This window comes from Nerophis ophidion, linkage group LG21, assembly GCF_033978795.1.
Source record: "Nerophis ophidion isolate RoL-2023_Sa linkage group LG21, RoL_Noph_v1.0, whole genome shotgun sequence".
Taxonomy (NCBI): Eukaryota; Metazoa; Chordata; class Actinopteri; order Syngnathiformes; family Syngnathidae; genus Nerophis; species Nerophis ophidion.
In genome coordinates this window covers 21,483,926-21,508,885 of record NC_084631.1, presented here as the reverse complement: position 1 = coordinate 21,508,885, position 24,960 = coordinate 21,483,926, and the positions used below count along the sequence as shown (strand labels likewise).

The 24,960-nt window shown below is 39.2% G+C and overlaps 1 protein-coding gene across 2 annotated transcripts; it reads right to left on the bottom strand.

Annotated features, from left to right (window-relative positions):
* Positions 1-1,837: 1,837 nt before the first annotated feature.
* On the bottom strand, positions 1,838-8,795 carry LOC133539867 (eomesodermin-like). 2 transcript variants are annotated; one of them, XM_061882136.1, is made up of 7 exons: positions 7,561-8,795; positions 7,232-7,386; positions 6,797-6,918; positions 3,226-3,384; positions 3,091-3,152; positions 2,294-3,012; positions 1,838-2,183 (listed from the first exon to the last, which is right to left on the bottom strand). In XM_061882136.1, exons 1-7 carry the CDS (start codon positions 8,253-8,255, stop codon positions 2,170-2,172), a joined length of 1,926 nt encoding a protein of 641 aa, XP_061738120.1. In that variant the 5' UTR covers positions 8,256-8,795; the 3' UTR covers positions 1,838-2,169. The 2 variants fall into 2 exon arrangements, with proteins under 2 accessions (XP_061738120.1, XP_061738119.1); XM_061882135.1 differs by having other exon boundaries at positions 1,838-3,012.
* Between the last annotated feature and the right edge of the window lie 16,165 nt (positions 8,796-24,960).

The window sequence follows — 24,960 nt, the reverse complement described above, 5'->3', positions numbered from 1 at the left end:
GTTGGCAGCGTGGTTTGGGCAGGGGGTGTGGTTAGGAGGAGACGAGTATAATTCACCAACTCGAGTATTTCATATATATATATATATATATATATATATATATATATATATATATATATATATATATATATGTATATATATATATATATTGTCCAGGGTGTAACCCGCCTTCCGCCCGATTGTAGCTGAGATAGGCGCCAGCGCCCCCCGCGACCCCGAAAGGGAATAAGCGGTACTTAATGGATGGATGGATGGATATATATATATATATATATATATATATATATGTATGAAATACTTGACTTTCAATTAATTCTAGCTATAAATGTTTATTTTATTATATATATAAATAAAAGAAATAGTTGAATTTCAGATGGCACCTATCAAATACACAGTAATAAAAACACAGTTGTTCTACTAACTGTACTGTGCTTGCTGGTTATTAAAAAAAAAAAAAACAACACTTACCTTTCACTATTTGAGTAGCCTCTGTTCCGCCATTTGCGTACTGGCGAGAGTCACTTGCCGTCAGGTGCACAACACCACATAAATCGTAGGCCAATCAAAAAGCAACTCCATAACGCTATAGCCAACATTCACCAGGAGATGGCAACAGACAACATAGAATCACTCTATTACAGACGGCGTTGCCATTGCTGTAACTTCCTCGTTCTTCTGCTTCGTCTCCTTGTGTGTGCAGTTTTTTATTAAAAATCCGTAGATGTTGTAACGTGATTGGGCAGGCAAGCTGTTTATATAACAGGAAAGCGGACGTGAAAACAGGCTGTCCCCACTCATGTTCGCATGGAGCTGGAGGGGGCGTGAATTTCGGGAGATTTCCTGGAGAAAATTTCTTCCGGGAGGTTTTCGGGAGAGGCGCTGAATTTCGGGAGTCTCCCGGAAAATCTGGGAGGGTTGGCAAGTATGACTTATGACATTTACAACACCAGTTTATTCACATTTGTTTATTCATTTTGAGTATGAAATGCATTGTCAGTATGCTAATTTGCATATCATTATGGATAATGAGCACTCACTTTCCTGTAAGACTCATTTATTGTATGCTTAAAAGACATAACCCTTAACTCAGTGGTTCTCAAATGGGGGTACGCATACCCCTGGGGGTACTTGAAGGTATGCCAAGGGGTACATGAGATTTCAAAAAAAATATTCTAAAAATAGCAACAAATCAAAAATCCTTTATAAATATATTTATTGAATTATACTTCAACAAAATATGAATGTAGTTTATAAACTGTGGAAATGTTTTTTTACAACAATGCAATATTAAGTGTTGACAGCTAGATTTCTTGTGGACATGTTCCATAAATATTGTTAAAGATTTATTTTTTTGTGTAGAAATGTTTAGAATGATGTTGATGAATCCAGATGGATCTCTATTACAATCCCCAAGGAGGGCACTTTAAGTTGATTACTTCTATGTGTAGAAATCTTTATAACTGAATCGTTTGTTTTTTAACAAGTTTTTAGTTATTTTTATATCTTTTTTTTCCAAATAGTTCAAGAAAGACCATTACAAATGAGCAATATTTTCCACCATTATACAATTAAATAAATCAGAAACTGATGACATAGTGCTGTATTTTACTTCTGTATCTCTTTTATCCAACCAAAAATGCTTTGCTCTGATTAGGGGGTACTTGAATTAAAAAAAATGTCCACAGGGGGTACATCACTGAAAAAAGGTTGAGAACCACTGCCTTAACTCACATGTATCTTCAAATGGGCAATCATAAATTCATTTACGTTACGCCTCTTTTTCCCCCCGCCCCGATGCTGATTTTGCAGCATAATATGAATAAATCATACAGGGAAATACATTTGAACGATGCTTTATGAAAAGCGGCTTTATTCATCCATTTAATAACACCTCCATGAAGACAATTTGTACAAGATACATCACATCCTAAAGTGCACAAATACTGTACAACGGAAAACGACTTAAATACAGAAGGGTGGGGTATAGGATTGGGGAGGGAGGGAACAAATCACCTTTGTAAATGGAAAAAAAAAGGAAAAAAAGGAAAAAAAAAATGGATTTCAAAATGAACATGCTAGTTCAAAGCCAACAATCACTATGCATGTTTCTGCTCAGGTATGTGAGGCCTGGGGAAAATAACCTTGTGCAGCTTGCTTGGGGGCGCAACACTAAGCTTTGGCACCTTTAGAGAAAAGAGAAAAAAGACATTAAGGAATGGAGCGCATTTAATTATATTTAGTTTCAATAAATTACAGTCTTAGGGGCTTGTGTAGAATGCATAATAACCCATGCCTTTTGGGTTGTCCTTATTGTAATCCTCCGAGGTCAAGTCTTCACACTTGATTGTTGGAGAGTTCTCTGTGCTGGAGCCCCCGGGGGACATCTTGCGCCTCTTGCACACCATGGAGTACACGCCTGAGTCGCTAGAATCCACCGATTTCAGCGAGTGGGACGTCTCGATCCAGGTGGACGCCGACGGCGCCGTTTCTTCCTGCAGCTTGTCTTTAGTGGCCCCCAGCTGGTCCTCTGGGAAGGCCGGGGGACTCGGGCGAGGTGACCAGGGAAGGCCAGTGGTCATCTTGCGTTGGTAGGAGCTTCTGGTGCCCCACCCCGCGGCCATGGAGGCGAAGGCCGAATCTGGGTAGTAACTCAGGGCGTGGGACGTCTGTAGGGAGAGGGGCTTGATGCCGTAGGACAACAGACTACTGGTGGAATAGTCATTCTCATAGGACAGGTCCAGCTTGTTGGCGCCCGGCTGCTGGACCGGGGGGACGAACCAGCGTTGGGCGGATGCGGCGGCGCTGGCGTCCTCGCTTTGCGGGGACAGGAGGCTGCTGGTTTGGGGCACGGCCCGTTCGCTGCTGTAGAAGCGGTTCTGCGGCAGGTTGTTGACAAACTGGTCCTGAAAGAAAGGCTGCATGGCGTAGCGGGCGCCGGGCACAATTTGGGTCGACCGGGGAGAGTCCGTCGGGGATGGAGTCAAGCGGTCGCTCTCTGGGGCCGTGTACATTCTGTGGGAATGAAGCAAGAAAATTGGATTAGATGCCAGCATGGAATGATAACAATAAAGTCCAATAGGGGAAACCTACGAGTCATAATTGTCCCGAAAGCCTTTCGCAAAGGGATTGTGGTCAATCTTCAGTTGTGTGATCTGGGAGGGAAAACATTAGGAAATCAGATTCATACAATAAGCAACACTTAAAATGCTCCGTTTAAATTCTTACATCCGTGTTCTGGTAGGCAGTGACTGCTATAAACTGGTTCTCAGGGAAGGTGAACGTTTGAGTTCGGGCCTCGTTGCTCATATCCTCCACGCCGTCCTCTGTCACCTCCACAATGTGCAGTCGCGGTTGGTATTTATGAAGAGACTGCAAGACTATCATCTGTGAACGGAAACGCATGAATGTTGCGTAAATGCAACACGTCAATCACCTCTTTATTCCATTCAAATTTGTGCTTCGTTTGAGAATGAATAAAACAACATCCTGTTTACAATTTAATGTGGTTTTAAAAAACATCCTCTACTGCAGTGGACATTTGTTTTTATCTGACATTTGTATTCCTTTCAAATGTATGTTTGATTTGAGAATGAAGGAAACAATCTGAATTACAATAATAATAATAAATCCTCCTGGAAACCAATGTCCACTACAGTGGACATTTTTATTCCATTAAAATGTGTGCTTGGGGCGGTATAGCTCGGTTGGTAGAGTGGCCGTGCCAGCAACTTGAGGGTTGCAGGTTCGATCCGTGCTTCCGCCACCCTAGTCACTGCCGTTGTGTCCTCGGGCAAGACACTTTACCCACCTGCTCCCAGTGCCACCCACACTGGTTTAAATGTAAAAATTTGATATTTGGTTTCACTATGTAAAGCGCTTTGAGTCACTATAGAAAAAGCGCTATATAAATATAATTCACTTCACTGCTTGATTTGAGAATGAAAGACAAAAAAAAAAAAAAACATTCTGTTTACAACATATTTTTATTCCATTCCAATTTGTTCTTGATTTGAAAATGAGGGGGTTGGGGGGTGGGGGGATTCCTATTTCAATAATTAATTGTTCTGAAAACCAATGTCCATTGTAGACGACATTTGTTTTTGGTCCATTTCTTTTTAACTAATTAGAACATTTTAATTAAATTCCAATTTGTGCTTGAATTGGAGGAAAAATTATGATTAAACAACACATCCTCTAAAAGCAAATGTCCACTGTAGTACACATGTGTTTTTGGTGTTTTATCAGAAGTACAACATCTTAATCAAAATCCAATTTGTGCTTGGTTTGAGAATAACGAAAAATATCCTGATTACAGTCCTTTAACTACAAATGTCCAATGTAGTAACCAATTGTATTTGGTTGCTCTTTTGTCAAAGTTAGGCTTTTTTTAATTTAAATCATTATTCCACCCCAATATGTGCTTAATTTGAGAATAAGGAAAACATTCTGATTACAGTCCTTTAAGTACCAATGTCCACTGTAGTAGACAATTGTATTTGGTTGCTCTTTTGTCAAAGTTAAGCTTTTTTATTTAAATCATTATTCCACCGCAATATGTGCCCAATTTGAGAATAAGGACACGTATCCTGATTACGATCCTTTAACTACCAATGTCCACTGTAGTAGACATTTGTATTTGGCCTTTCTTTTGTTAAAGTTAGGCCGTTGTTGTATTCCACTCTAACGTGTGCTTAATTTGAAATGGAGAAAAAAAAACAACTGATTACAATTATATGTCCTTATGAAAATCAATGTTGAGTTTGTGCTTGACTCTAGAATGAGGGACACAATCCTGATTACAATATTAATCGATCCTCCTGGAAACCAATGTGCACTACAGTGGACATTTTCTATCCCATTCCAATGTGTTCTTGATTTGAGAGTGAAGAAAAAGAAAATCCTTTTTACAAAATAAAATCAGCCTAAAAACCAACGTCCACTACAGTGGACATTTATGTTTAGTCTATTTCTTTTGCCAAAATTAGAACATTTTCATTCAATTCTAGTTTGTGCTTGTGATTAGAATATTAATACATCCTCTAAAAAACAATGTCCACTTTAGTATGCATGTTTTGGTCCATTTATTTTGTCAAAGTTAGACATGTTTTATTCCACTCCGATTTGTGTTTGAATAGAGATTGGAAAACAAAAAGATTGCTGTATTATATGCTTATGAAAACCAACATCCACCGCAGTTGACATTTGTCTATTTTATCAGCGTTATACATTTTTATATGTGCTTAAATTGAGAATGAAGAAAAGGTCTTAAATACAATACATTCAGTACAGAATCCAGTACAGTTGACCTTTATTTTAGGTCTATTTTTTTGGACAGATTTAGACATTTTATTCGACTCGATGAAAAATCCTGATTACAATCGGAATAAATCCCCCATAAGTAGCAGTGTGCAATATAATGTACTTTTGTTTTTGGTGTATTTATTTAGTCAGTTAGACATTTTTATTCCATTCCAATTTCTGCTTGCTTTGAGAGTGACGGTGAAAAAAAAAATTTAAATCCTGATTGCAAAAATAAAAATCAGCCTAAAAACCAACGTCCACTACAGAGACATCTATATTTGGTCCATTCATTTTGTCAAAATTACAAAATTTTTATTCAATTCTAGTTAATGCTTGATTTGAGCATGAGGAAGCATGATTACGATATTAATACATCCTCTAAAAACCCCCAAAACAATGTCCACTGTAGTTTACATTTTTTGGTTCATTCATTTTGTCAAAGTTAGACAAGTTTTATTCCACTCCAATTTGTGCTTGAATAGAGATTGAGAAAAACAACAACTGATTGCTATATTATGAAAACGAACGTCCCCTGCAGTGGACATTGTCAGTATATTTTATCAGCATTATACATTTTTATGTGCTTTATTTCAGAATGGGGAAAACATGTCTTGAATACAAAAATACATACACTTAACTACTGTACAGCGTCCACTGCAGTTGACATTTATTTTTTTTCTATTCCTTTTGTCAGATTTAGACATTTTATTCGACACTAGGATTTGAGAATGAGGAAACAAAATGTCTTAAATATTAATACATCCACTTAAGAACCATACAGCGTCCACTGCAGTTGACGTTTAGTTTTGGTCTCTCTCTTTTGACAGATTTAGACATTTTATTCGACTTGATTATTTGAGAATGAGGATGAAAATTCTTGATTGCAAGTAGAATAAATCCCCCATTTGTTTTTGGTGCATTTATTTAGTCAGACATTTTATTGTGCTTGATTTGAGAATGACAGTGAAAAAAAAATCCTGATTGAAATAATAATACTTTGTCCCAAAAAATACCAACAAGATCCACGAGAATGAGGATGAAAATTCCTGATTGCAAGTAGAATAAATCCCCCATTTGTTTTTGGTGCATTTATTTTGTCAGACATTTTATTGTGCTGGATTTGAGAATGACAATGAAAAAAAATCCTAATTGCAATAACAATATTTTGTCCCAAAAAAAACAACAACATCCACGAGAATGAGGATGAAAATTCCTGATTGCAAGTAGAATAAATCCCCTATTTGTTTTTGGTGCATTTATTTAGTCAGACATTTTATTGTGCTTGATTTGAGAATGACAATGAAAAAAAATCCTGATTGCAATAATAATACTTTGTCCCCAAGAAAAAAAACAACATCCACTCCAGTGGACATTTGTTTTTGCCAGACATTTTTTTTTTTTCGGTGGTAAAAAGAAGCCTGTCATGCAAAAACAAGGATGTCCACTGCAGAGGACAGTGGAAATGTAATCCTATTAAATTGACAACATGCCCTACCTGTGTGTTGTTATTGTTGGCTCCTTTGTTGTTGGTCAGCTTCAATTTCCCAAAAGAGATTTCTTGCCTCATCCAGTGGGCGCCGGTGTTTGGGGACTCGGGGTGAACATACATTTTGTTACCTGCAAAAATGCACATTCAATATAAAAAAAAAAAAGGATAAAGCGGTAGGAAATAGATGGACGGAATATGCTTGCTAGGTTTAATTAGACATAGGCCTGAGTGCATTTAGTATTTAAATTATCTGCTACTATATCATTGTTTGCTATTCAATTAAATAGAACCCACATTATCAAGTTGGATACATTTAATTAAATATTTCAGTCAGATAAGTAAAACTATTTATTTCAAATCGTTAATAAATGCAGCACAATTACAAACCATTGGTCATTTAATTGGTCAAATTTTCTACAAATGTTAATTTTTATTGCCCACCTTGCATGTTATTGTCTGCCTTCCCACAGGTGACCCACTTTCCGCCCTGGAAACGCCAGTGGTTCGGGTCGGCCAGGACTATTTCTACAAAGACGTTGTAATGGGCCGTCAGGTTCAGTCCGGTGATGTTGAAGCTCAGGAATGGGAACATCCGTCTGGCAAAAAAACAAATAAAAAACATTATTAAATGCTTACATATGTGACTAAATTTTTTTGGGATAATCGACAATTTAAAAAAAAAACGAATAAAAATGTGTGCATAATACGAATAACATTGTCCCATTATTATTATTATTATTATTTTTTAATTTTGCGTAATGGATTCTCACCTGCCCTGTTTGGTGATGATCATCTCGGTCTGGTGCCGGTGGAACTTGAGCCAAAGAGGCCGGTTGCAGAGATACACCTGCGCCCTCGGGCCTGCGCCGGTGCCCGGCAGAGCCATCGCGCCGATGCCGGTCCCGGGATAAGATGGATACAAGCACCCGGGCCCCTGACCGAATTGGTAGCCGCCGCTGCCAAACTGACTCCTGCCGGTGCACACGGCCGGGGAGGAGAAACCGGCGGGCGGCAGCACCGAGCCGTAGTGAAGCGAAGCCGGGTACCTGGACCCGGTGGTGCCGGTGTACACGGAGCCGGTTTGCCCCGCGTAGGGAAAGAGGGAACACGGACTCGCCATGTCGGAACTGGCCTGCGCGGACGAGATGAAATACCGATCGGAACCGAGTTCGTCTAAGCTGTACCGCCGCCCGCTGCTCAGCTCGTCCTCGCCGAGCACCGGGGAGCCTTTGCGCCCGTCCGGCCCGGTTTTAGCGAAGGTGTCCCCGTCCGGGTCGGCCAGCATCCCGCTGCCCAGCTGGTACTTCTTGGGCGCGCTGTTGTTGGACTCCGCCGCCTCGGTCCGGTCCACCTCCGGGTACTCGACTTGCGACGACGGCCTCGGGCTGCCGTTGACGCTGTCCGAGGAGGAAAGGTTGTAGAAGGTTTTGGGTAAAGAGCCCGGGAGGATGTTCTCCAACTGCATGGCTTAAAGAGTCCAGTGGGGTCAAAAATGTGTTTTTTCCCCCCTCCAGACTCAGTGATGGGAGGGCTTTTTGAAGCTTGATGAGTCGGGATGGACACCGGACTCTCACCCGCTCTTATAAGATCACGCCGTAATAGTCGCACGCATAAAGGGGGAGGAGCTTAAGGGGCCTCCTAGCAGCCAATGGTGTCACCGCTTGCTTCACGCAAATTCAATTATTATTTTTTTTAAATCCACTTTTAGAAACAAAATCAGACTCTTTTTTTTCCCTCTTTCAAATAAGTTTACCTTAAATAAAAAAATAAAAACAAATAAAAAATACGCATCACGTTGAAGACTCCATAGCAGAAGCCCGCCTAATACTTGCCCCAACAAACAAACAAACACGAACACTGGCTAACACGTAAAACACGTCCGAAAAAAATGTCACATTCATCATTATTTTTCTTCCACGCGCCTACAAATGTTCCGCGTCCACTTGAGGCCTCGGAGTCCACGCAGGGAGCTTCCTATAACATCGCCCCCCCCCCAAAAAAATCACACGTGCATCTTATTGACGATAATTGCCCACGTGATCCCGTCATTGAAAATGAATACTTTTTTATTTATTTAACGGAAGCATGTTTACGCCACTAAGAAATACCCTATAACTGTAAATCGTGAGGTAAGTAATTATAAAATAAATTAGGGGAAAAGTCATAATTTTAAGATAAAAAGGCATACAAAAATTTGAAATGATGAGATGAGCTGGCCGACTTGTCCGGGGTGCACCCCGCCTTCCGCCCGAGTGCAGCCGAGATAGGCTCCAGCACCCCCCAAAAATGGACAAGCGGTAGGAAATGGATGGATGGATGGAGATGAGGTTGCGACTTGTTCAGGGTGTACATCGCCTTCCGCCCGAGTGCAGCCGAGATAGGCTCCAGCACCCGCAAAAAATGGACAAGCAGTAGAAAATGGATGGATGGATGGAGATGGGGTGGTGACTTTTCCAGGGTTTACCCGGCCTGCCGACCGAATGCAGCGGAGATAGGCTCCAGCACCCCTCGCCCCCCACGAAAGGAACAAGCAGTAGAAAATGGATGGATGAAGATAAGAAAGTTATAATTATGAGATAAAAAGTCACACTCAAAGTCGTACTTTTAATCAATGTATTTGCAAATAGCTCATAATTTCGATTTTTTAAAATCTCATAATTAAGATTTTTTTTATCCCATAATTTCAACCTCTTATCTCATAATGTAAACTTTCATGATTTTTTTTTATCACATAATTGTGACTTTATAGTTTCGAATTTTTACATTATAATTTCGATTTTTCTTGTCTCATAATTATGACTTTTCATCACTTAATTTCTACTTTTTATCTCATAATTGTCGCTTATCATTGGTGCATATTTATATTTAGTGGCGGAAACGGGCGTCCTTACTTTTTGTACACGGCATAGAACAAAAAGAAAATGAATGACACTAGAATTACTTTTTGTATTGAATAAATTCCGTTGACAAATAATTCTAAAATGACACAACATGTCTAAAAATACTTATTTTATTGAATTTATAATCAACTCATCGAGTAATGTGGCCTGTTTGGATCAATTGAAAACGTGCAAATTCAGGATTAAATCCTTTTTTTTTTTTTTTTTTTTAAAGTGCATGTTTATATTTTACTTCCAAAAAGCATTTGAAGCCACAGGAAAATAAAAAAGGACAAAGCCAATACATTAAAAAATAGTTTTGTCTTGAACATTTTTCAAGTGAGCGAAAAAATATGAATTATAAGAATTTCTTTTGTCATATATAATTATAAATACTAAAGTGCAGCTGGGATATACCACGCCCCCTCCCCTGTCACCGTGAGAGGGACAAGCGGTAGGAAATGGATGTATGTGTGTGTATAGTACTAACCGCATTCTACCACTTTATCAGCATAGGAAGGAAACAGTGACCTCTTGCGGTCATTGCAGGTAACTTTTCTTACTCTGTTTACAACTAAAGTGTAAGTGTGACTTTGTGTGTGTGCCTGTGTGTGTGTGTGTGTGTGTGTGTGTGTGAGAGTGTTTGTTATTAGAATATGAAGAGCAGGGATGGAGATGAATTTGGGGAGGAAGGGGATAGAAATCTGTGAAGAGGTGAGGGAGGATCTCGGCTGGAGGCAGATTGGCTCCTGCATTAAACGGGACTGTAAAGCCGGACGCAGGACCATCAAGGGACCGGAGCTAATTGCCCTGCACACGACTGTCAATCAAAACCGGAGACCCTTCCCGAACATTCAACAACCGAGACAAGGCGCCACTGCGATCCAATTTGAATGTTTTGACTGCTCCCTCGACATAATATCTCACTTCTCCAAGGCGGTGTGCTGATTTTACCCAATTTTTTTTTATGTTGCCTCACTCTTGGCAAACAAATATTTGCTCATGAAGAGACAACAAGAAAACGGACTAAACATTCTCGATCAAAGCGCACAAGATGTTACCTTGAACAGGAAGAAAAAACAAGCACACAGTTGGGGCCCTTACCAGGATTTTTTCCACTCCTTCTTTATTTAAACGTCAACAATTTAATGCATGTTTTGTACTAAAACAAATTGTTCGGTAATTGTTATCATGTGCAAAATAACAAATAATACATTTCTTGACACAACTCCGACCAGGTATCAAACCTGGTATGACTGTCTTACAAGACCAGCACTAAAAGATGAAATTTGCCAATATATTTTTATTAGTGGCGGAGCAGGAAGGGGCTATGAATACATTTTCGGTAACATTTCATATGAAGCACCCTGTCTTTCATTAAAGGCCTACTGAAATGAGATTTTCTTATTTAAACTGGGATAGCAGGTCCATTCTATGTGTCATACTTGATCATTTTGCGATATTGCCTTATTTTTGCTGAAAGGATTTAGTAGAGAACATCCACGATAAAGTTCGCAACTTTTAGTCGCTAATAAAAAAGCCTTCTTTTTACCGGAAGTAGCAGACGATGTGCGCGTGACGTCACCGGTGTGAGGGCTTTTCACATCTTCACATTGTTTATAATCATAGCCACCAGCAGCAACAGCTATTCGGACCAATTTTCCCATTAATTTGAGTGAGGATGAAAGATTCGTGGATGAGGAAAGTTAGAGTGAAACACAAAAAAAATAAATGAATAGGGTTCATTTCAGATGTAATTGGACGCACTTACTAGGATAATTCTGGACGATCCCTTATCTGCTTATTGTTTTAATAGTGTTTTAGTGAGATTGTAAAGTCATACCTGAAAGTCGGATGGCTGCGGTGAACGGCAGTGTCTCTCAGAGAAGCTAATGCAGGAGCCAAGATCACAGCTGCCTTTTTGAGCTGCAGGAGGAAGTCGCATAATCCACTGAAGTCTCTGGTAAAAGCCGACTTAATATCACAATTTTCCCATCCAAAAACTTGCTGGTTGACGTCGAGAAACATGTTCGTTTGACCACTCTGTGTTAAAGCTTCACAACAAACAAAGAAACACAGGCTGTGTTTCGGTGCTAAAGGCAGCTGCAATCCACCGCTTTCCACCAACAGCATTGTTCTTTATAGTCTCCATTATTATAATTGAACGAATTGCAAAAGATTCAGCAACACAGGTGGCCAAATTACTGTGTAATTATGCGATGAAAAGAGACGACTTTTAGCCGTGTGTGGTGCTGGGCTAATATGTCCCCTCCAACCCGAGACGTCACAAACACGCGTCATCATTCCACGACGTTTTCAAGAAAAAACTCCCGGGAAATTTAAAATTGCAATTTAGTAAACTAAACCGGCCGTATTGGCATTTGTTGCAATGTTAATATTTCATCATTGATATATAAACTATCAGACTGCGTGGTCAATTGTAGTCGGTTTCAGTAGGCCTTCAAAGGGGCTGTTTGCAACTTCCTCACAGTTATATTTTTTGGTTTCTAAAAAACCCTGTTGGCTATCTTATGTTAACATGAGTATTTGGAACACAGTTAGAAAAAAATGTCTCTATTTTTCACAATTACTAAGTCTATGTAATACACATTTTTGCCAGTCTAAGACAGGTGTCAAACTCGTTTTCATTGAGGGCCACATCGTAATTTAAACACCACATGACATGGTGGGCCAGATTAAATGATGTGACCGAACACATAAACTGATGTGACCAAACGCATTGGACGAGGTGACGGACCAAATTTAAATGTGTTGACAGACCACACTGAATGACATGACGGGCCACTTTAAATAATATGACGTGATGAACAACATTAAATGACATGATGGGCTACCACCACTTCAAATGATGTGGCAGACCACAATTAATGACATGGTGGGCTACTTTAAATGATGTGAAGGGTTACTTTAAATGACATGACGGACCACTTTAAATAATATGCCGTGATGAAATACATTAAATGACATGATGGGCTATACCACCACAGCAAATGACGTGACAGACCACAATTAATGACATGGTGGGCCAAATTAAATGATGTGCAGGGTCACTTTAAATGATGTGACGGGCTGCTCTAAATGACGGGGCGGGTCACATTGAATGACATAGCGGGTCACTTTAAATGATGTGACAGATCACTTTAAATGATTTGGCAAACCATGTTATTTGATGTTGTGGGCCACTTTTAAATGAAGACTGACCACTTTAAATGACATGGTTTTATGTCATCCATTGTGGATTACATAATGGACCACTTTAAACGATTTGGATGATATGGTGGGCTACATTAAATGATGTAACGGACCACTTCAAATGACATGGTGTTATGTCATCCAATGTGGATGACATACTGGACCACTTTAAACGATGTGGATGATATGGTGGGCCACATTAAATGATGTAATGGACCACTTCCAATGACATGGTGTTATGTCATCCAATGTGGATGACATAATGGACCACTTTAAACGATGTGGATGATATGGTGGGCCACCTTAAATGATGTAATGGACCACTTCCAATGACATGGCGGGTCACTTTAAATGGTGTGACAGATCACTTCAAATGATGTGACGGATCACGTTAAATGATATGGCGAACCATGTTAAGTGAAGTTGTTGGCCTTTTTTTAAATGATGACGGACCACTTCAAATGACATGGCGGGTCACTTTAAATCAGGGGTCTCAAACATGCGGCCCGCACCCTGATATGACAATTTAATGCTAGTGCGGCCCGCGAGTTTAATATGAACGCATGAATGCCGTTTGGCAGCGCCATATTTACCAACGCCATACTTACCAACACTCCCAATTTTCCCGGCAGACCCCTGAATTTCAGGGTATCCAATCTATAGAATTCCTGTCGATTTTCTCCCAACCAACAACATTCAGGGGGTTCCATGATAGCACTGTCTTTAGCGCCACCTACATCCTGTACAAACAGCGTGCAAGCCCAATTATATGTTGTGTTTAGCTGTTGAGGACACACTTGTGCTATTGCAAGACATATTTGATCAACAGCTACACAGGTCACGCTGAGGGTGGCCGTAAAAAAAAACTTCAACATCGTTACAAATATGTGCCACACTGTGAATCCACAACAAACAAGAATGACCAACACATTTTGGGAGAACATCCACACCGTAACACCACATAAACGCAACAGAACAAATACCCAGAATCCCATGCAGCACTAACTCTTCCAGGCTTCAAAATACACCCCCGCTACCAGCATTCAACAAGTTTTTTAGTTATTTTTATATCTTTTTTTCCAAATAGTTAAAAAAAGACCAAAGTTTGAGACCCCTGCTTTAAATGGTGTGACAGATCACTTCAAATGATGTGATGGACCACGTTAAATGATATGGCGAACCATGTCAAATGATGTTGTGGGCCAGATTTAAATGATGACCGACCCATAATGTGACGGACCAGATTCTTTTATTTTTGGGCCACCTTAAAATGATCTAAGAGACCACTTTAAATGATGTAACAGACCAAGTTAAATGACGTAGTGAACCACTTTAAATGGTGTGGTGGGCCACATTAATTGATTTGGCTGGGCCATTACTTGAATTGGCCGGGCCACATTAATTGAATAGGCCACGTAAAATGCCAAGGTAGACCATTTTGAATGACATGGTGGGACACTTTAATTGATGGGATGGTCCACTTTAATAAAAGTGGCGGACCACATTGAATAACATGTTGGGCTACCATAAACGACCCTACCCACCACATCAAATGATGTGATGGACCACATTTAATTTAGGTTTTTTAATTATGTAATTGATGATTTGGAACATTTTTAAACGTTGAGGGACCACTTTAAATGACATAGTGGGACACCTTAAAATTATGTGACGGACCACTTTAAATGATATGGCAGACCACATTGAAGGACATGACGGACCACTTTAAACGATGTGGCTGACGACATTGAATGATATGGCAGGACATGTTAAATTATGTAACAGACCACAGTAAATGACATTGTGAGCCACATTATATGTTGTGACCCACCACCTCAAATGAGGTGGCGGACCACATTTAAAGACATGGCGGGTCACTTTAAATGGTGTGACAGACCACATTGTGTGATGTTATGGGCCACTTTATATGACGTACCAGACCACATTAAATGATATGGCGGACCACATTGTATGATGTTATGTAACATGACCAAAAGTAACAGGAGTCAGTTTTTAGCATAAAATTAGCAAACTATATTTCCTGGAGTTAAAATTGAAGTGCTGTTACTTAAATGATGTTTTGATGTAATTGGTTTTATTTTTTGAAATATTGTTTTCTGTTGTATCGCTGTAATGTCTTAGTGTCGACATGCTATTAGCATGCATGTGTTCACTAATTCCAATGCTAAAAAACTCACCGCTTTTACTTTCAGTCATGTTACTCAAATGAGTTATCTTTGTGTGTTTTTATCCCATTAGTGTTATATAGTCATTTAAACCATCCATATATTATATTTAGTCACATTTTTTTTCCATTTGTGTTACTTATTACCCCAAACTTCTAAAGACCTTAGTGGCCACATTGTGTGGACAGCCCCTTTTAGCTCTTATTTTCAAAATTGTGTACACTACTGAATTGGGGTCTTATGGCCGCTTATGTGGACACTAATACTGCCATCTGGTGGTGTCAGAAGACTATACCATACATTGGATTTAGGAAAAAATGTGTAAAAATAAGAATTAGCATGTCATTCCACATGAAGTACACGTTTGTTTACTTATGGACTAAGTACATCATATTAAAAGATGATTTTTAGTTTTTGTTCTAATTTAGGTCCAATAAGCCCAAATGGCAAAGAGAAATAAAAAAAAGAACGTAAACAAACAGCTTGGGTCTTGAGAGGTTAAGTATACTTTAAGGTGATTTTCTTAAAAATATTAAGACAATCGAGTTTAAAATTCACCTTTTAGTTGTGTCTTGTGTTTTCACTCAGTCCTGTTACCCTGACACTTATATTTCACCGGTCGCATGGTGTTCCACAGGAAGTTGCATCATGCAAACCCTCTGCAGGCCACGGAAAGGCAAAAAGTAAGTCCACTCATTCATTTTGATGGATATTCGATAACATTTTAACTACCAACATTGTTTTAAGTTTTGTTGCTTTATCTTTGATTGTATTTCTTCTGTTGAGTCAATGTAAAGTGCTTAGTGTCAACAAGTTATTAGCATAAATGTCATGTGTTTGCAAATTCTATGATAAAACTCACTCCTGTTACTTTACGTCCTGTTACTCTGTTTAGTCATCTTTGCCAATGGAACTTTGTGCATAATGGGCTAATACAAATTAAAACAAATTTAGTTACATAAAAAACTAATTTAGGTAACAGCACTGTTCTGAGCTTGAGTAAATTCTAAGTACAGTCCTGTTACCCAAATAATGTTTTGTTTATTTTTATAATATATATTTGTTCTATTGAATCACTGTAATGTGCTTATTTTCAACATGCCATCCATCCATCCATTTTCTACTGCTTGTTCCTAATTCTATGCTAAAAACTCACTCCTGTTATTTTCCAGTCCTGTTACCCAAATCAGTCTTTGCCATAAGAACCATGTACATAGGGCCAATACATATTTTAAAAATAAACCAATAAAATAAAAACATGATTTAGATAATATGACTGTACTCGGCTTTAGTTAAAATCCAAGTACAGTTACTTAAATTATGTTTTGATGTTTTTATTGTTTATTCATATATTTTTTTTTTCAGCTGTAGGTACCTGGTATCAACAGGTTTTCAGCATAAATTGGGTTATTTTTCATGTATTTGCTAATTCTATGCTAATACCTCAGTCCAGTTACTTTTGGTCCTGGTTTGAGTTTATTTTGAAGATGCATACAATTACAACATGATACATCACAATTTATTATTATTATCATCTATGTAACAAGTTCGAAAAGGAGTAGGAAGAAGGTGAGCTTATTTAATCTTACCCCCTTTCCGTTATATGGCAATTGCTAACACTTCAGTTCACTTCCTGTTCTCAATTTATTTCCTAGATAATTCAGAAATAATAACATTAAAATAAATACATGGATGATAATTTGTGAAGTAAATAGTATTTCATATGGTGGGATGAATACAATTATTAATAAATTCAGAGGTCTTTTTTAACTTTACCAATGTCATTTATACAAAAGGTGGAACAAATTTGGTCCCATTATGGATCCTTGTGGAACGCCATGGGATATATTTAGTGTTACACGCAAATAAGTCATATTTGCCATAAGAACCTCGCACATAATAGGCCAATACACATTTTAATGTTTTGTTTGTTTATTTAAAAAAAAAAAACATTTTTTGTTCCGGTCAATCACTGTTCAAACAGGCTTTTAGTGTACATGTGGCTATATTTCATTTATTTGCTAAGTCTATGCAAAAAACTCACTCCTGTTACTCTCAGTCCTGTTACACAAATGAGTCACCTTTGCCATAAGAACCTTGTACAAAAATAAAACACATTAGCCCCAGATGGATCAAATACACATTTTGAGTAGTTATTCGATTTCGAGTTGAAAAATGGGGGACAAAAACTGTTCATTTTGACAGTTACCACAGTAAAATGTCACTGATTTGGATAACTGCCCCAGGGGCCCGAAGCAGTTTTAAATTTTGAGCAGGTCTATTCAGGTTTATTTTTATACAAAAGGTGCACCGGATTAAATGCTGCATGAAAGGGGTCATATTATTATTATCCCATCCATCTATTTTCTACCGCTTGTCCCTTTTGGGGTTGCAGGGGGTGCTGGAGCCTATCTCAGGTGGATTCGGGCGGGAGGCAGGGTAAACCATGGACAAGTCGCCACCTCATCACAGCACATTATTCTTTTTTTCTAAATGGAAAACACTTCCTTGTCGTCTACATAACATGTAATGGTGGTTCTTTGATCAAAAATGTTGCATAGATTATGTTTTACAGATCATCTTCAAGCTGCTTTCTGACAGTCTCTTCCGGATGCGCCGTTTTGTGGGCGGTCTTATTTACGTGGCTCCACTTCGGCAGCGTCTTTTCCCCGTCATCTTTGTGTAGCGTGCAAGGACGGGAGTGGAAGAAGCAAGGGAGTAGGTTTGATTTTGAGATTGGTGGGGACACAAAAGTGCTCCAAGGCAGCACTCTGAAAGTTTCCTTTCTTTATTTTTTATATTAGATATTACAGGGTAAAGCAACTAAAATGAAAGCAAAGGAGACAACTTGGAAGAGTTCTCATCTTTACTCTTTAGTGTAGGGCTGTAGTGCAACTGTGCATCATACTGTCAATTAACATAGCCTACTGTCCATCAACAACATCAGAAATACATTCATGCAATACAACATTGTAAATAAACATAAATGAACTGTAATAATATTTTCCCCAACTTGTGTTTAAATCACTCACAATGTTTCCCTTCATTTACTTCTTTCTACTGCTGCTTTTGTACTGTAAATATGTTACATGAAACAAAAAAAAATGTAAAAAATAAAACGGAAGGGTGAAATCCGGCGATGTGATTGGCTGTTAACTGTGGTTTAAATATTGAGCACGGCTACTATTCTAAAACCTTATCACAGCGTAGGCTATCACTCTGCCTCAGGCCCGTATGACTGGTATGAATGGAAGTTGTTGTCATGTATCCATGACAACGGATTGTTGCAGTCCGTAGAAAAAGACAGCTGATGTTTTTACGATGTTAAAAAATGGACTAAAGTAGTTGAATTCACATGTTTAAGGTTAACTTTCACCTACGGGGAGGGTTAACAATGGTAGAGGGGACTGAGCATCGACTTTCACCTGGAAAAAAAGCGGAGGAAAAGACGAGATGCAGTGCTAATTTGGAGCTAACGTCTGGATAGGTGGGACTTTTTTCCACAGTGAGGAGTGACAGCGGAGACAGCCAATCACACGTAAGTTAGCATGAACGCGGCAACCAATCAGGGAGCGATATTTAGGTTAGAGGCGGGACTTCTAGCAGAGACCGACATTTAACCCTTTCTGTGCCATAATCATTGACTAAACATTACGGGCAGCGCTTGTATTAATAGTGACTACACAGTAGCGGCTGGATATTGGTAGGGACGTGTCCCTTGCGTCCCTACCCAATTCTACGCCCTTGGGAAGACGTGTCAAAAGATGGTGCTAACTGTTTTAACGGAGCAGCAGCTCCTCATCCGTGGCTCACTTGTGCAACAACGGCGGAAATGTGTCCCATAAAAAAACGTCAGACCGGAACTCTCTGATAAATACAGTTCCTTGGGTGAATAATTTAAACTCTTTACACCGGTATGTTTTAGCACTTTCATGGTGAGTCTACTGACAGATATAAGTAAGAACTTTACACTACTTTATATTAGAAATGGCAACAGTGGAGAATGAATGTCCCATAACAAGAAGATAGAGAAAAAGAAGAAGCTTATCGACTACGGTGTCGCCACAGACTACAAAGGTGGATGCGTGCAAATTTTCAGGACTTACGCAGCTCCCAAATACAGATCAGCAGGTACCAAAAGGTAAGAAAAGTTGGTTTTGCATAATATTGCGAAACTCAACGCCAGATAATATGTCTTACCTTATACACACACCATAATAATACTCATATGTTGAAGCACAGTACAACCCATCAAGTGGTGAGGCTTCATAGCTTACCAGTTATACTAAAACATTTCGATAGGTTTTTGAGCGCCGTGTGCAATGTTCTTTATTTTTAATGGAATATATAAAATGTTGGTGTTGTTTACATGAATCATATTGCAGTCTACACGTATCTCCTATGTGTGACTGGTACATTGTGGAACGATAAGAGTCACCAGTGGATGGCAGTCACACATAAGAGATACGTGTAGACTGCAATATGACTCACGTAAACAACACCAACATTTTATACGTTCCACTGAAAATCATTAGAGATACGTGTGGACTGTAATATGATAGCAGTCTACACGTATTTCTTATGTGTGACCACCATCTACTGGTGACACTCATCATTTCACCATCTACCAGTCACACATAAGAGATACGTGTAGACTGCAATATGACTCACGTAAACAACACCGACATTGTATATGTTCCATTGAAAATCCTAAGAGATACGTGTAGACCGCAATATGATGGCAGTCTACACGTATCTCTTATGTGTGACTGCCATTTACTGTTGACACTTATCATTTCACCATCTACCAGTCACACATAAGAGATATGCGTAGATTGCAATATGACTCACGTGAGCAACACCAACATTTTATAAGTTCCATTGAAAATCATAAGAGATACGTGTAGACTGCAATATGATGGCAGTCTACACGTAACTCTTATGTGTGACTGCCATCTACTGGTGACACTTATCATTTCACCATCTACCAACTAAAACAGCTTTGAGGTCGGTAAGCACAACCACAATTATTTCGTACATTAGGCGCACCGGGTTATAGGGCGCGCTGTCGAGTTTAGAGAATTAACAGAGTTTAAGTTCGCTTTATAGTCCCAAAAAATATGGTACGTCAAACAAATTTTTATGCTTTTTTGAATACAATTTTTATTTCATTTGATGCATGTTTTACAAGAGTTTAATGGAAAAACATTTTTCTATAATTTACATTATGTTGTTAGTGGAAAATAACTTATTAAACGTAATTAAAATATAAAATTGCACACGTTGCTGGCTGAATTCGGTCCTTGTACGACAAATTATCAGCCCGGCGGAAACAATGAGAAAGTTAGGAGAAATTTGCCATTATATTCTTATCAGTGTCGTAGCAGGAAGGGGCAAGGAATACATTTCATAGGAAGTGATGAATTGTGGAGTCCTATACTCACAACACATGTTTTGCCAATATGGGGAGAGGTGGCCCAGAATGGCCCAAATATTAAAAAAATACATTTTGACAACACAAAGGACCTCAGATGAAAAAAAAACGTTTGTTTAAATAGGATTGAAAGTAAAAAAAAAGACAGAAATGTAAGTTTATTTTGAGCAAATAGCACCAATTCTGTGTAATAGCCCACATAAAATACTCCTTTTGTACCACGTCTGACTACATCAGTCTTTTCTTTTTGTTCCGTTGCGAGCAGATCAAAAAAGTCAAAAGGTCAAAAGAAGAAATAAGGTGTGTGTAACGGAGCCAAAGTCAAGCATTTCCAACATAAGCTGTCACATACTTACTTAATGACCCCGTCACTTATCAGCATTACAACTGATGACTGATGTGAACTTAACATCTGGCTTTCATGACCCGCCTTTTGCGATGTGTCGTGTAAAATCCGCTACTGTACTCACCGATCATTCCGCAATCACGCCGCGCTTTAGAAGAGCGTCGCCGATTAAAACGCGCGGCGCCGTCAACATTGTGTTGTTTTTTGCAAACACTATCCGAGGTTTTTTCCACAAGGACCCCAAAGATTTAGACGCCTGCTGAAAGCTAAAAAACAAAATAAAGGTGATTTATAGGCCACCTATAAATAAACTAATTCCAAATGAGGTGGATGTTTAGGTCCGACTCATAAAGGAGCTCCCACTTGTGACCTGTCAGCGTGTTTCTTGACCGCCTATAAAAGTCCTAGTGGGTCTTTGATGACCCTCCCTGGCCCTGGGCCAGGGCCCGCGCGACAGGGGAAGGGAAGTCCTACCATATTGTTGTCAGAGTAGATCATCAACAAAACACATGAAAGGAATACATTCCAGGGTTTATGGGCCAAGGTGGCCGCCGAAGCCTTTGCTCGGGACAGAATTCATGTACCCCATTGCAAGGATTAATAACGCAAGTCTCATTAGAGATCCTCGCCACCGAGACCCCTGGAGGGAGGGGGTGCTGGGAAAAGAACCAAGAGCAATGTGCGCCACGCCAGATCCGCGCTCCTCAGCAAATCATCATCCTGGAGAACATTTTTATTGGAGAGAATTTATCCCACCAGTTCATCCAAAATGCCCTCTTGTACGCGTGGGAGGCTCGCTGGCATTTAATTAAACCAAAGGCGTCTCGCCTTTAAAGATGTAAGGCGATTTTATTTGGCTACTCTTGCAGCGTTTTCTCTGACGGCTTATGATGATATATATGGATGAACATTTGCAAGACATACTGGAGGGGGGCGGATCCATCCAAATATCGATTGTATAGTAGTAATAAATAAATGATAAATGCGTTGTACTTGTACAGCGCTTTTCTACCTTCAAGGTACTCAAAGCGCTTTGACACTACTTCCACATTTACCCATTCACACACACATTCACACACTGGAGGGAGCTGCCATGCAAGGTGCCAACCAGCACCCATCAGGAGCAAGGGTGAAGTGTCTTGCTCAAGACACAACGGACGTGACGAGTTTGGTACTAGGTGGGAATTGAACGAGGGACGCTTGGGTTGCGCACGGCCACTCTTCCACTGCGCCACGCCGTCCCATAGGGTCATTATCAGCATAGGCGCCAATCTACATTTCTGCCGGTGGAAGCTGGGTGTGTATTAGTGTTGTCCTGGTACCGGTACCAAAAGTATTTTGGTAATTTTCAGTAGTTTTCAATATTTTTTCCAAAAGAAGGGCACCACTAAAAATGTCATTATGTCATTAAAAAATCTGATGATACATAGGATCACGGGTGATGGGTCAAATGAAGAGAATAATTTGGCCATAATACAGTTGTGATCAAAATTATTCAACCCCCACACAATTTAGGTGTTTTAGCCAGTTGGACATTTATTTCGTATTTTGTTTATAGTCATATCAAATAAAGATGTGTCAAATAGACAATTGAACTTAAATTTTAACACTGTATTATACAAAATACAAAAAAAGACATTTTTCTTAATTTCTCATTGACAAAATTATTCAACCCCTTGAAGATCATAACTCTTAAGAACAGAATTTGAATAAGGTATTTTAGATCAGGTGTTGAAAACACCTGTAGATGTGATTAGAACCATAACGAGCAACAATTAAACTGATTGAAAAAGATTGTGACGCTCAGCTTCTTGTAGATGGTCAATGGTGTATTTGCAACATGGTGAAGTCCATGGAGTGGTCAAAGAAGTCAAGTGAGGAGGTAATTTCTCTTCATAAGAAAGGATATGGATATAAGAAAATAGCAAAGACATTACACATTCCAAGAGACACAGTTGGGAGCATAATTCGCAAATTTAAAGCTAAAGGCACAGTGGAAACACTACCTGGGCGTGGTAGAAAGAGGATGCTGTGTGCGTACAGTGGTGAAAAACCCCCGGGTAACAGCTGAGGAACTACAACAGGACATTGCAGAGGGGGGAACGCAGGTTTCGTCCCAGACAATAAGGCGCGCACTATGAGATGAAGGCCTCCATGCCAGAACTCCCAGGCGCACCCCACTTCTGACTACCAGGCACAAGAAAATAGACTCCAGTATGCCAAAAATCATCTGGACAAACCCCAAAGGTTTTGGGAAACTGTTCTATGGAGTGATGAGACAAAAGTGGAGCTCTTTGGGCCTATGAATCAACGTTATGTCTGGAGGAGAAAAAAATGAAGCTTACAGAGACAAGAACACCTTGCCTACTGTTAAGCATGGTGGAGGGGTCAATCATGCGCTGGGGCTGTTTCTCTGACTCAGGTAACGGGAATCTCCAGCGCGTTCAAGGCATTATGAATTCTATTTCCTACCAGGATATATTAGCTGCAAATGTCAAAGCTGAGGCTTGGGAGACGTTGGACATTCCAACAGGACAACGATCCCAACCATAAAGAACTGGAGGCCTTTGCCCAAGAGGAATGGGCTAAAATACCTGGAGATCGTTGCAAGAAGCTTGTGTCCGGTTATGTATCACGTTTGAAGGATGTAATTACTGCCAAAGGGTTTTCTACTAAGTACTAAAGATGCATGTAACTAGGGGGTTGAATAATTTTGTCAATGAAATATTAAGAAAAATGTCCTTTTTTAGTGTTTTGTAAAATACAGTGTTACAATTTAAGTTGCATTTGTCTATTTGACACATCTTTATTTGATATGACTATAAACAAAATACGGAATAAATGTCCAACTTGCTAAAATATCAAAATTGTGTGGGGGTTGAATAATTTTGATCACAACTGTACAGGGATACATATGGCCCCATTCGTCGCAGTTTATCTGACACATGAAACGTGATTAAATATGGGCGCCCACTCTCCACTTTAGCAGCCTGATGGGTAGATAGTGTTAAATACCTTAAAATGTGTTTTGTTGGAATTCCAACTTTGACCAGTGTGTCGGTTGCTATGGTAGAGTGGCGCTTTCCATCATTTTCAGCAGACTGCATTTTAAATGCAGTCTTCTACTCACGCAAGATCCCTCCAGGAATGGGGCCATATGAATCCTGTGCCTACTGTATGTACATTTCACTTCCTATGAACTTTTCCCATTTATTTATTATTATATCATTTACAAACTCAGATAAGTTGTTGGACAGAGGTGGAAGGATTTAAATCAGAACCAATCACAGGTTTCACTTTTTTATTTACTTATAATTGTGTTGTATTGTATTATTTTCCTGTTATTGTGCCATTGTTTTACATTGTTGTGTTGTACAGTGTTGAATACAATTGTTGATAAAAACACAATTTAAACCTTGTCTTATGGTTCATTCTAAATACAACATAATAAATATAAAAATCAAAAGCAAAATCCTCAAGTCATTTAATGATCCTTGAATTTTAAGTAAAAGAACCGGTATCAGTATTGATATGGCCCTGTGTGTACGTTTGATCGATATCTAAATAAGTTTCTCCAGAAGAAACCAGAATCGTGACTGGAAATGTGTCATTTCTCTTAAGCAGGGGTCGGCAAACCAAAAACGTTGAAAGAGCCACATTGGACCAAACATAAAAAAAATACAAATCTGTCTGGAGCTACAAAAAATGAAAAGCCTTATATAAGTGTTATAATGAAGGCAACGCATGATGTAAGTGTCTATATTAGCTATAATAGCTTACTATCAAAATGACTATGTGTCGCAGGCTGAAGCAAATCTTCGTTGACAGAAATGTTGAAATGTGATATTTATTCTACACATTTTTACAACATTAGAAATAAACCATTCGTAAATCAGAGGCTACTTAGAAGGTGAGATAACTCCTGGAAATTACTGGCTTTTAAAACTAAAGATGTGTGTGTTCGAATTAAAAGAAACGTCAGGCTGTCTTTGTTTAATAGATTTATTACTATCTTTTTCAAGCTAGGTAATGTTTGCTGTGGTCTGGAACAACATGGCACAGAAACAACTATCTGAGATGCAGTCAATATTACACACACAATGTGTCAAGAG

What these genes read in the sequence shown, in the direction of transcription:
- LOC133539867 (XM_061882135.1), bottom strand. Translation starts at nt 8,255, where the DNA reads ATGCAGTTGGAGAACATCCTCCCGGGCTCTTTACCCAAAACCTTCTAC. An exon ending in CCAACAATAACAACACACAG is followed by an intron (nt 3,385 to 6,796) that starts GTAGGGCATGTT and finishes TTCCGTTCACAG; the next exon opens with ATGATAGTCTTGCAGTCTCT. An exon ending in CTGCCTACCAGAACACGGAT is followed by an intron (nt 3,153 to 3,225) that starts GTAAGAATTTAA and finishes TTTCCCTCCCAG; the next exon opens with ATCACACAACTGAAGATTGA.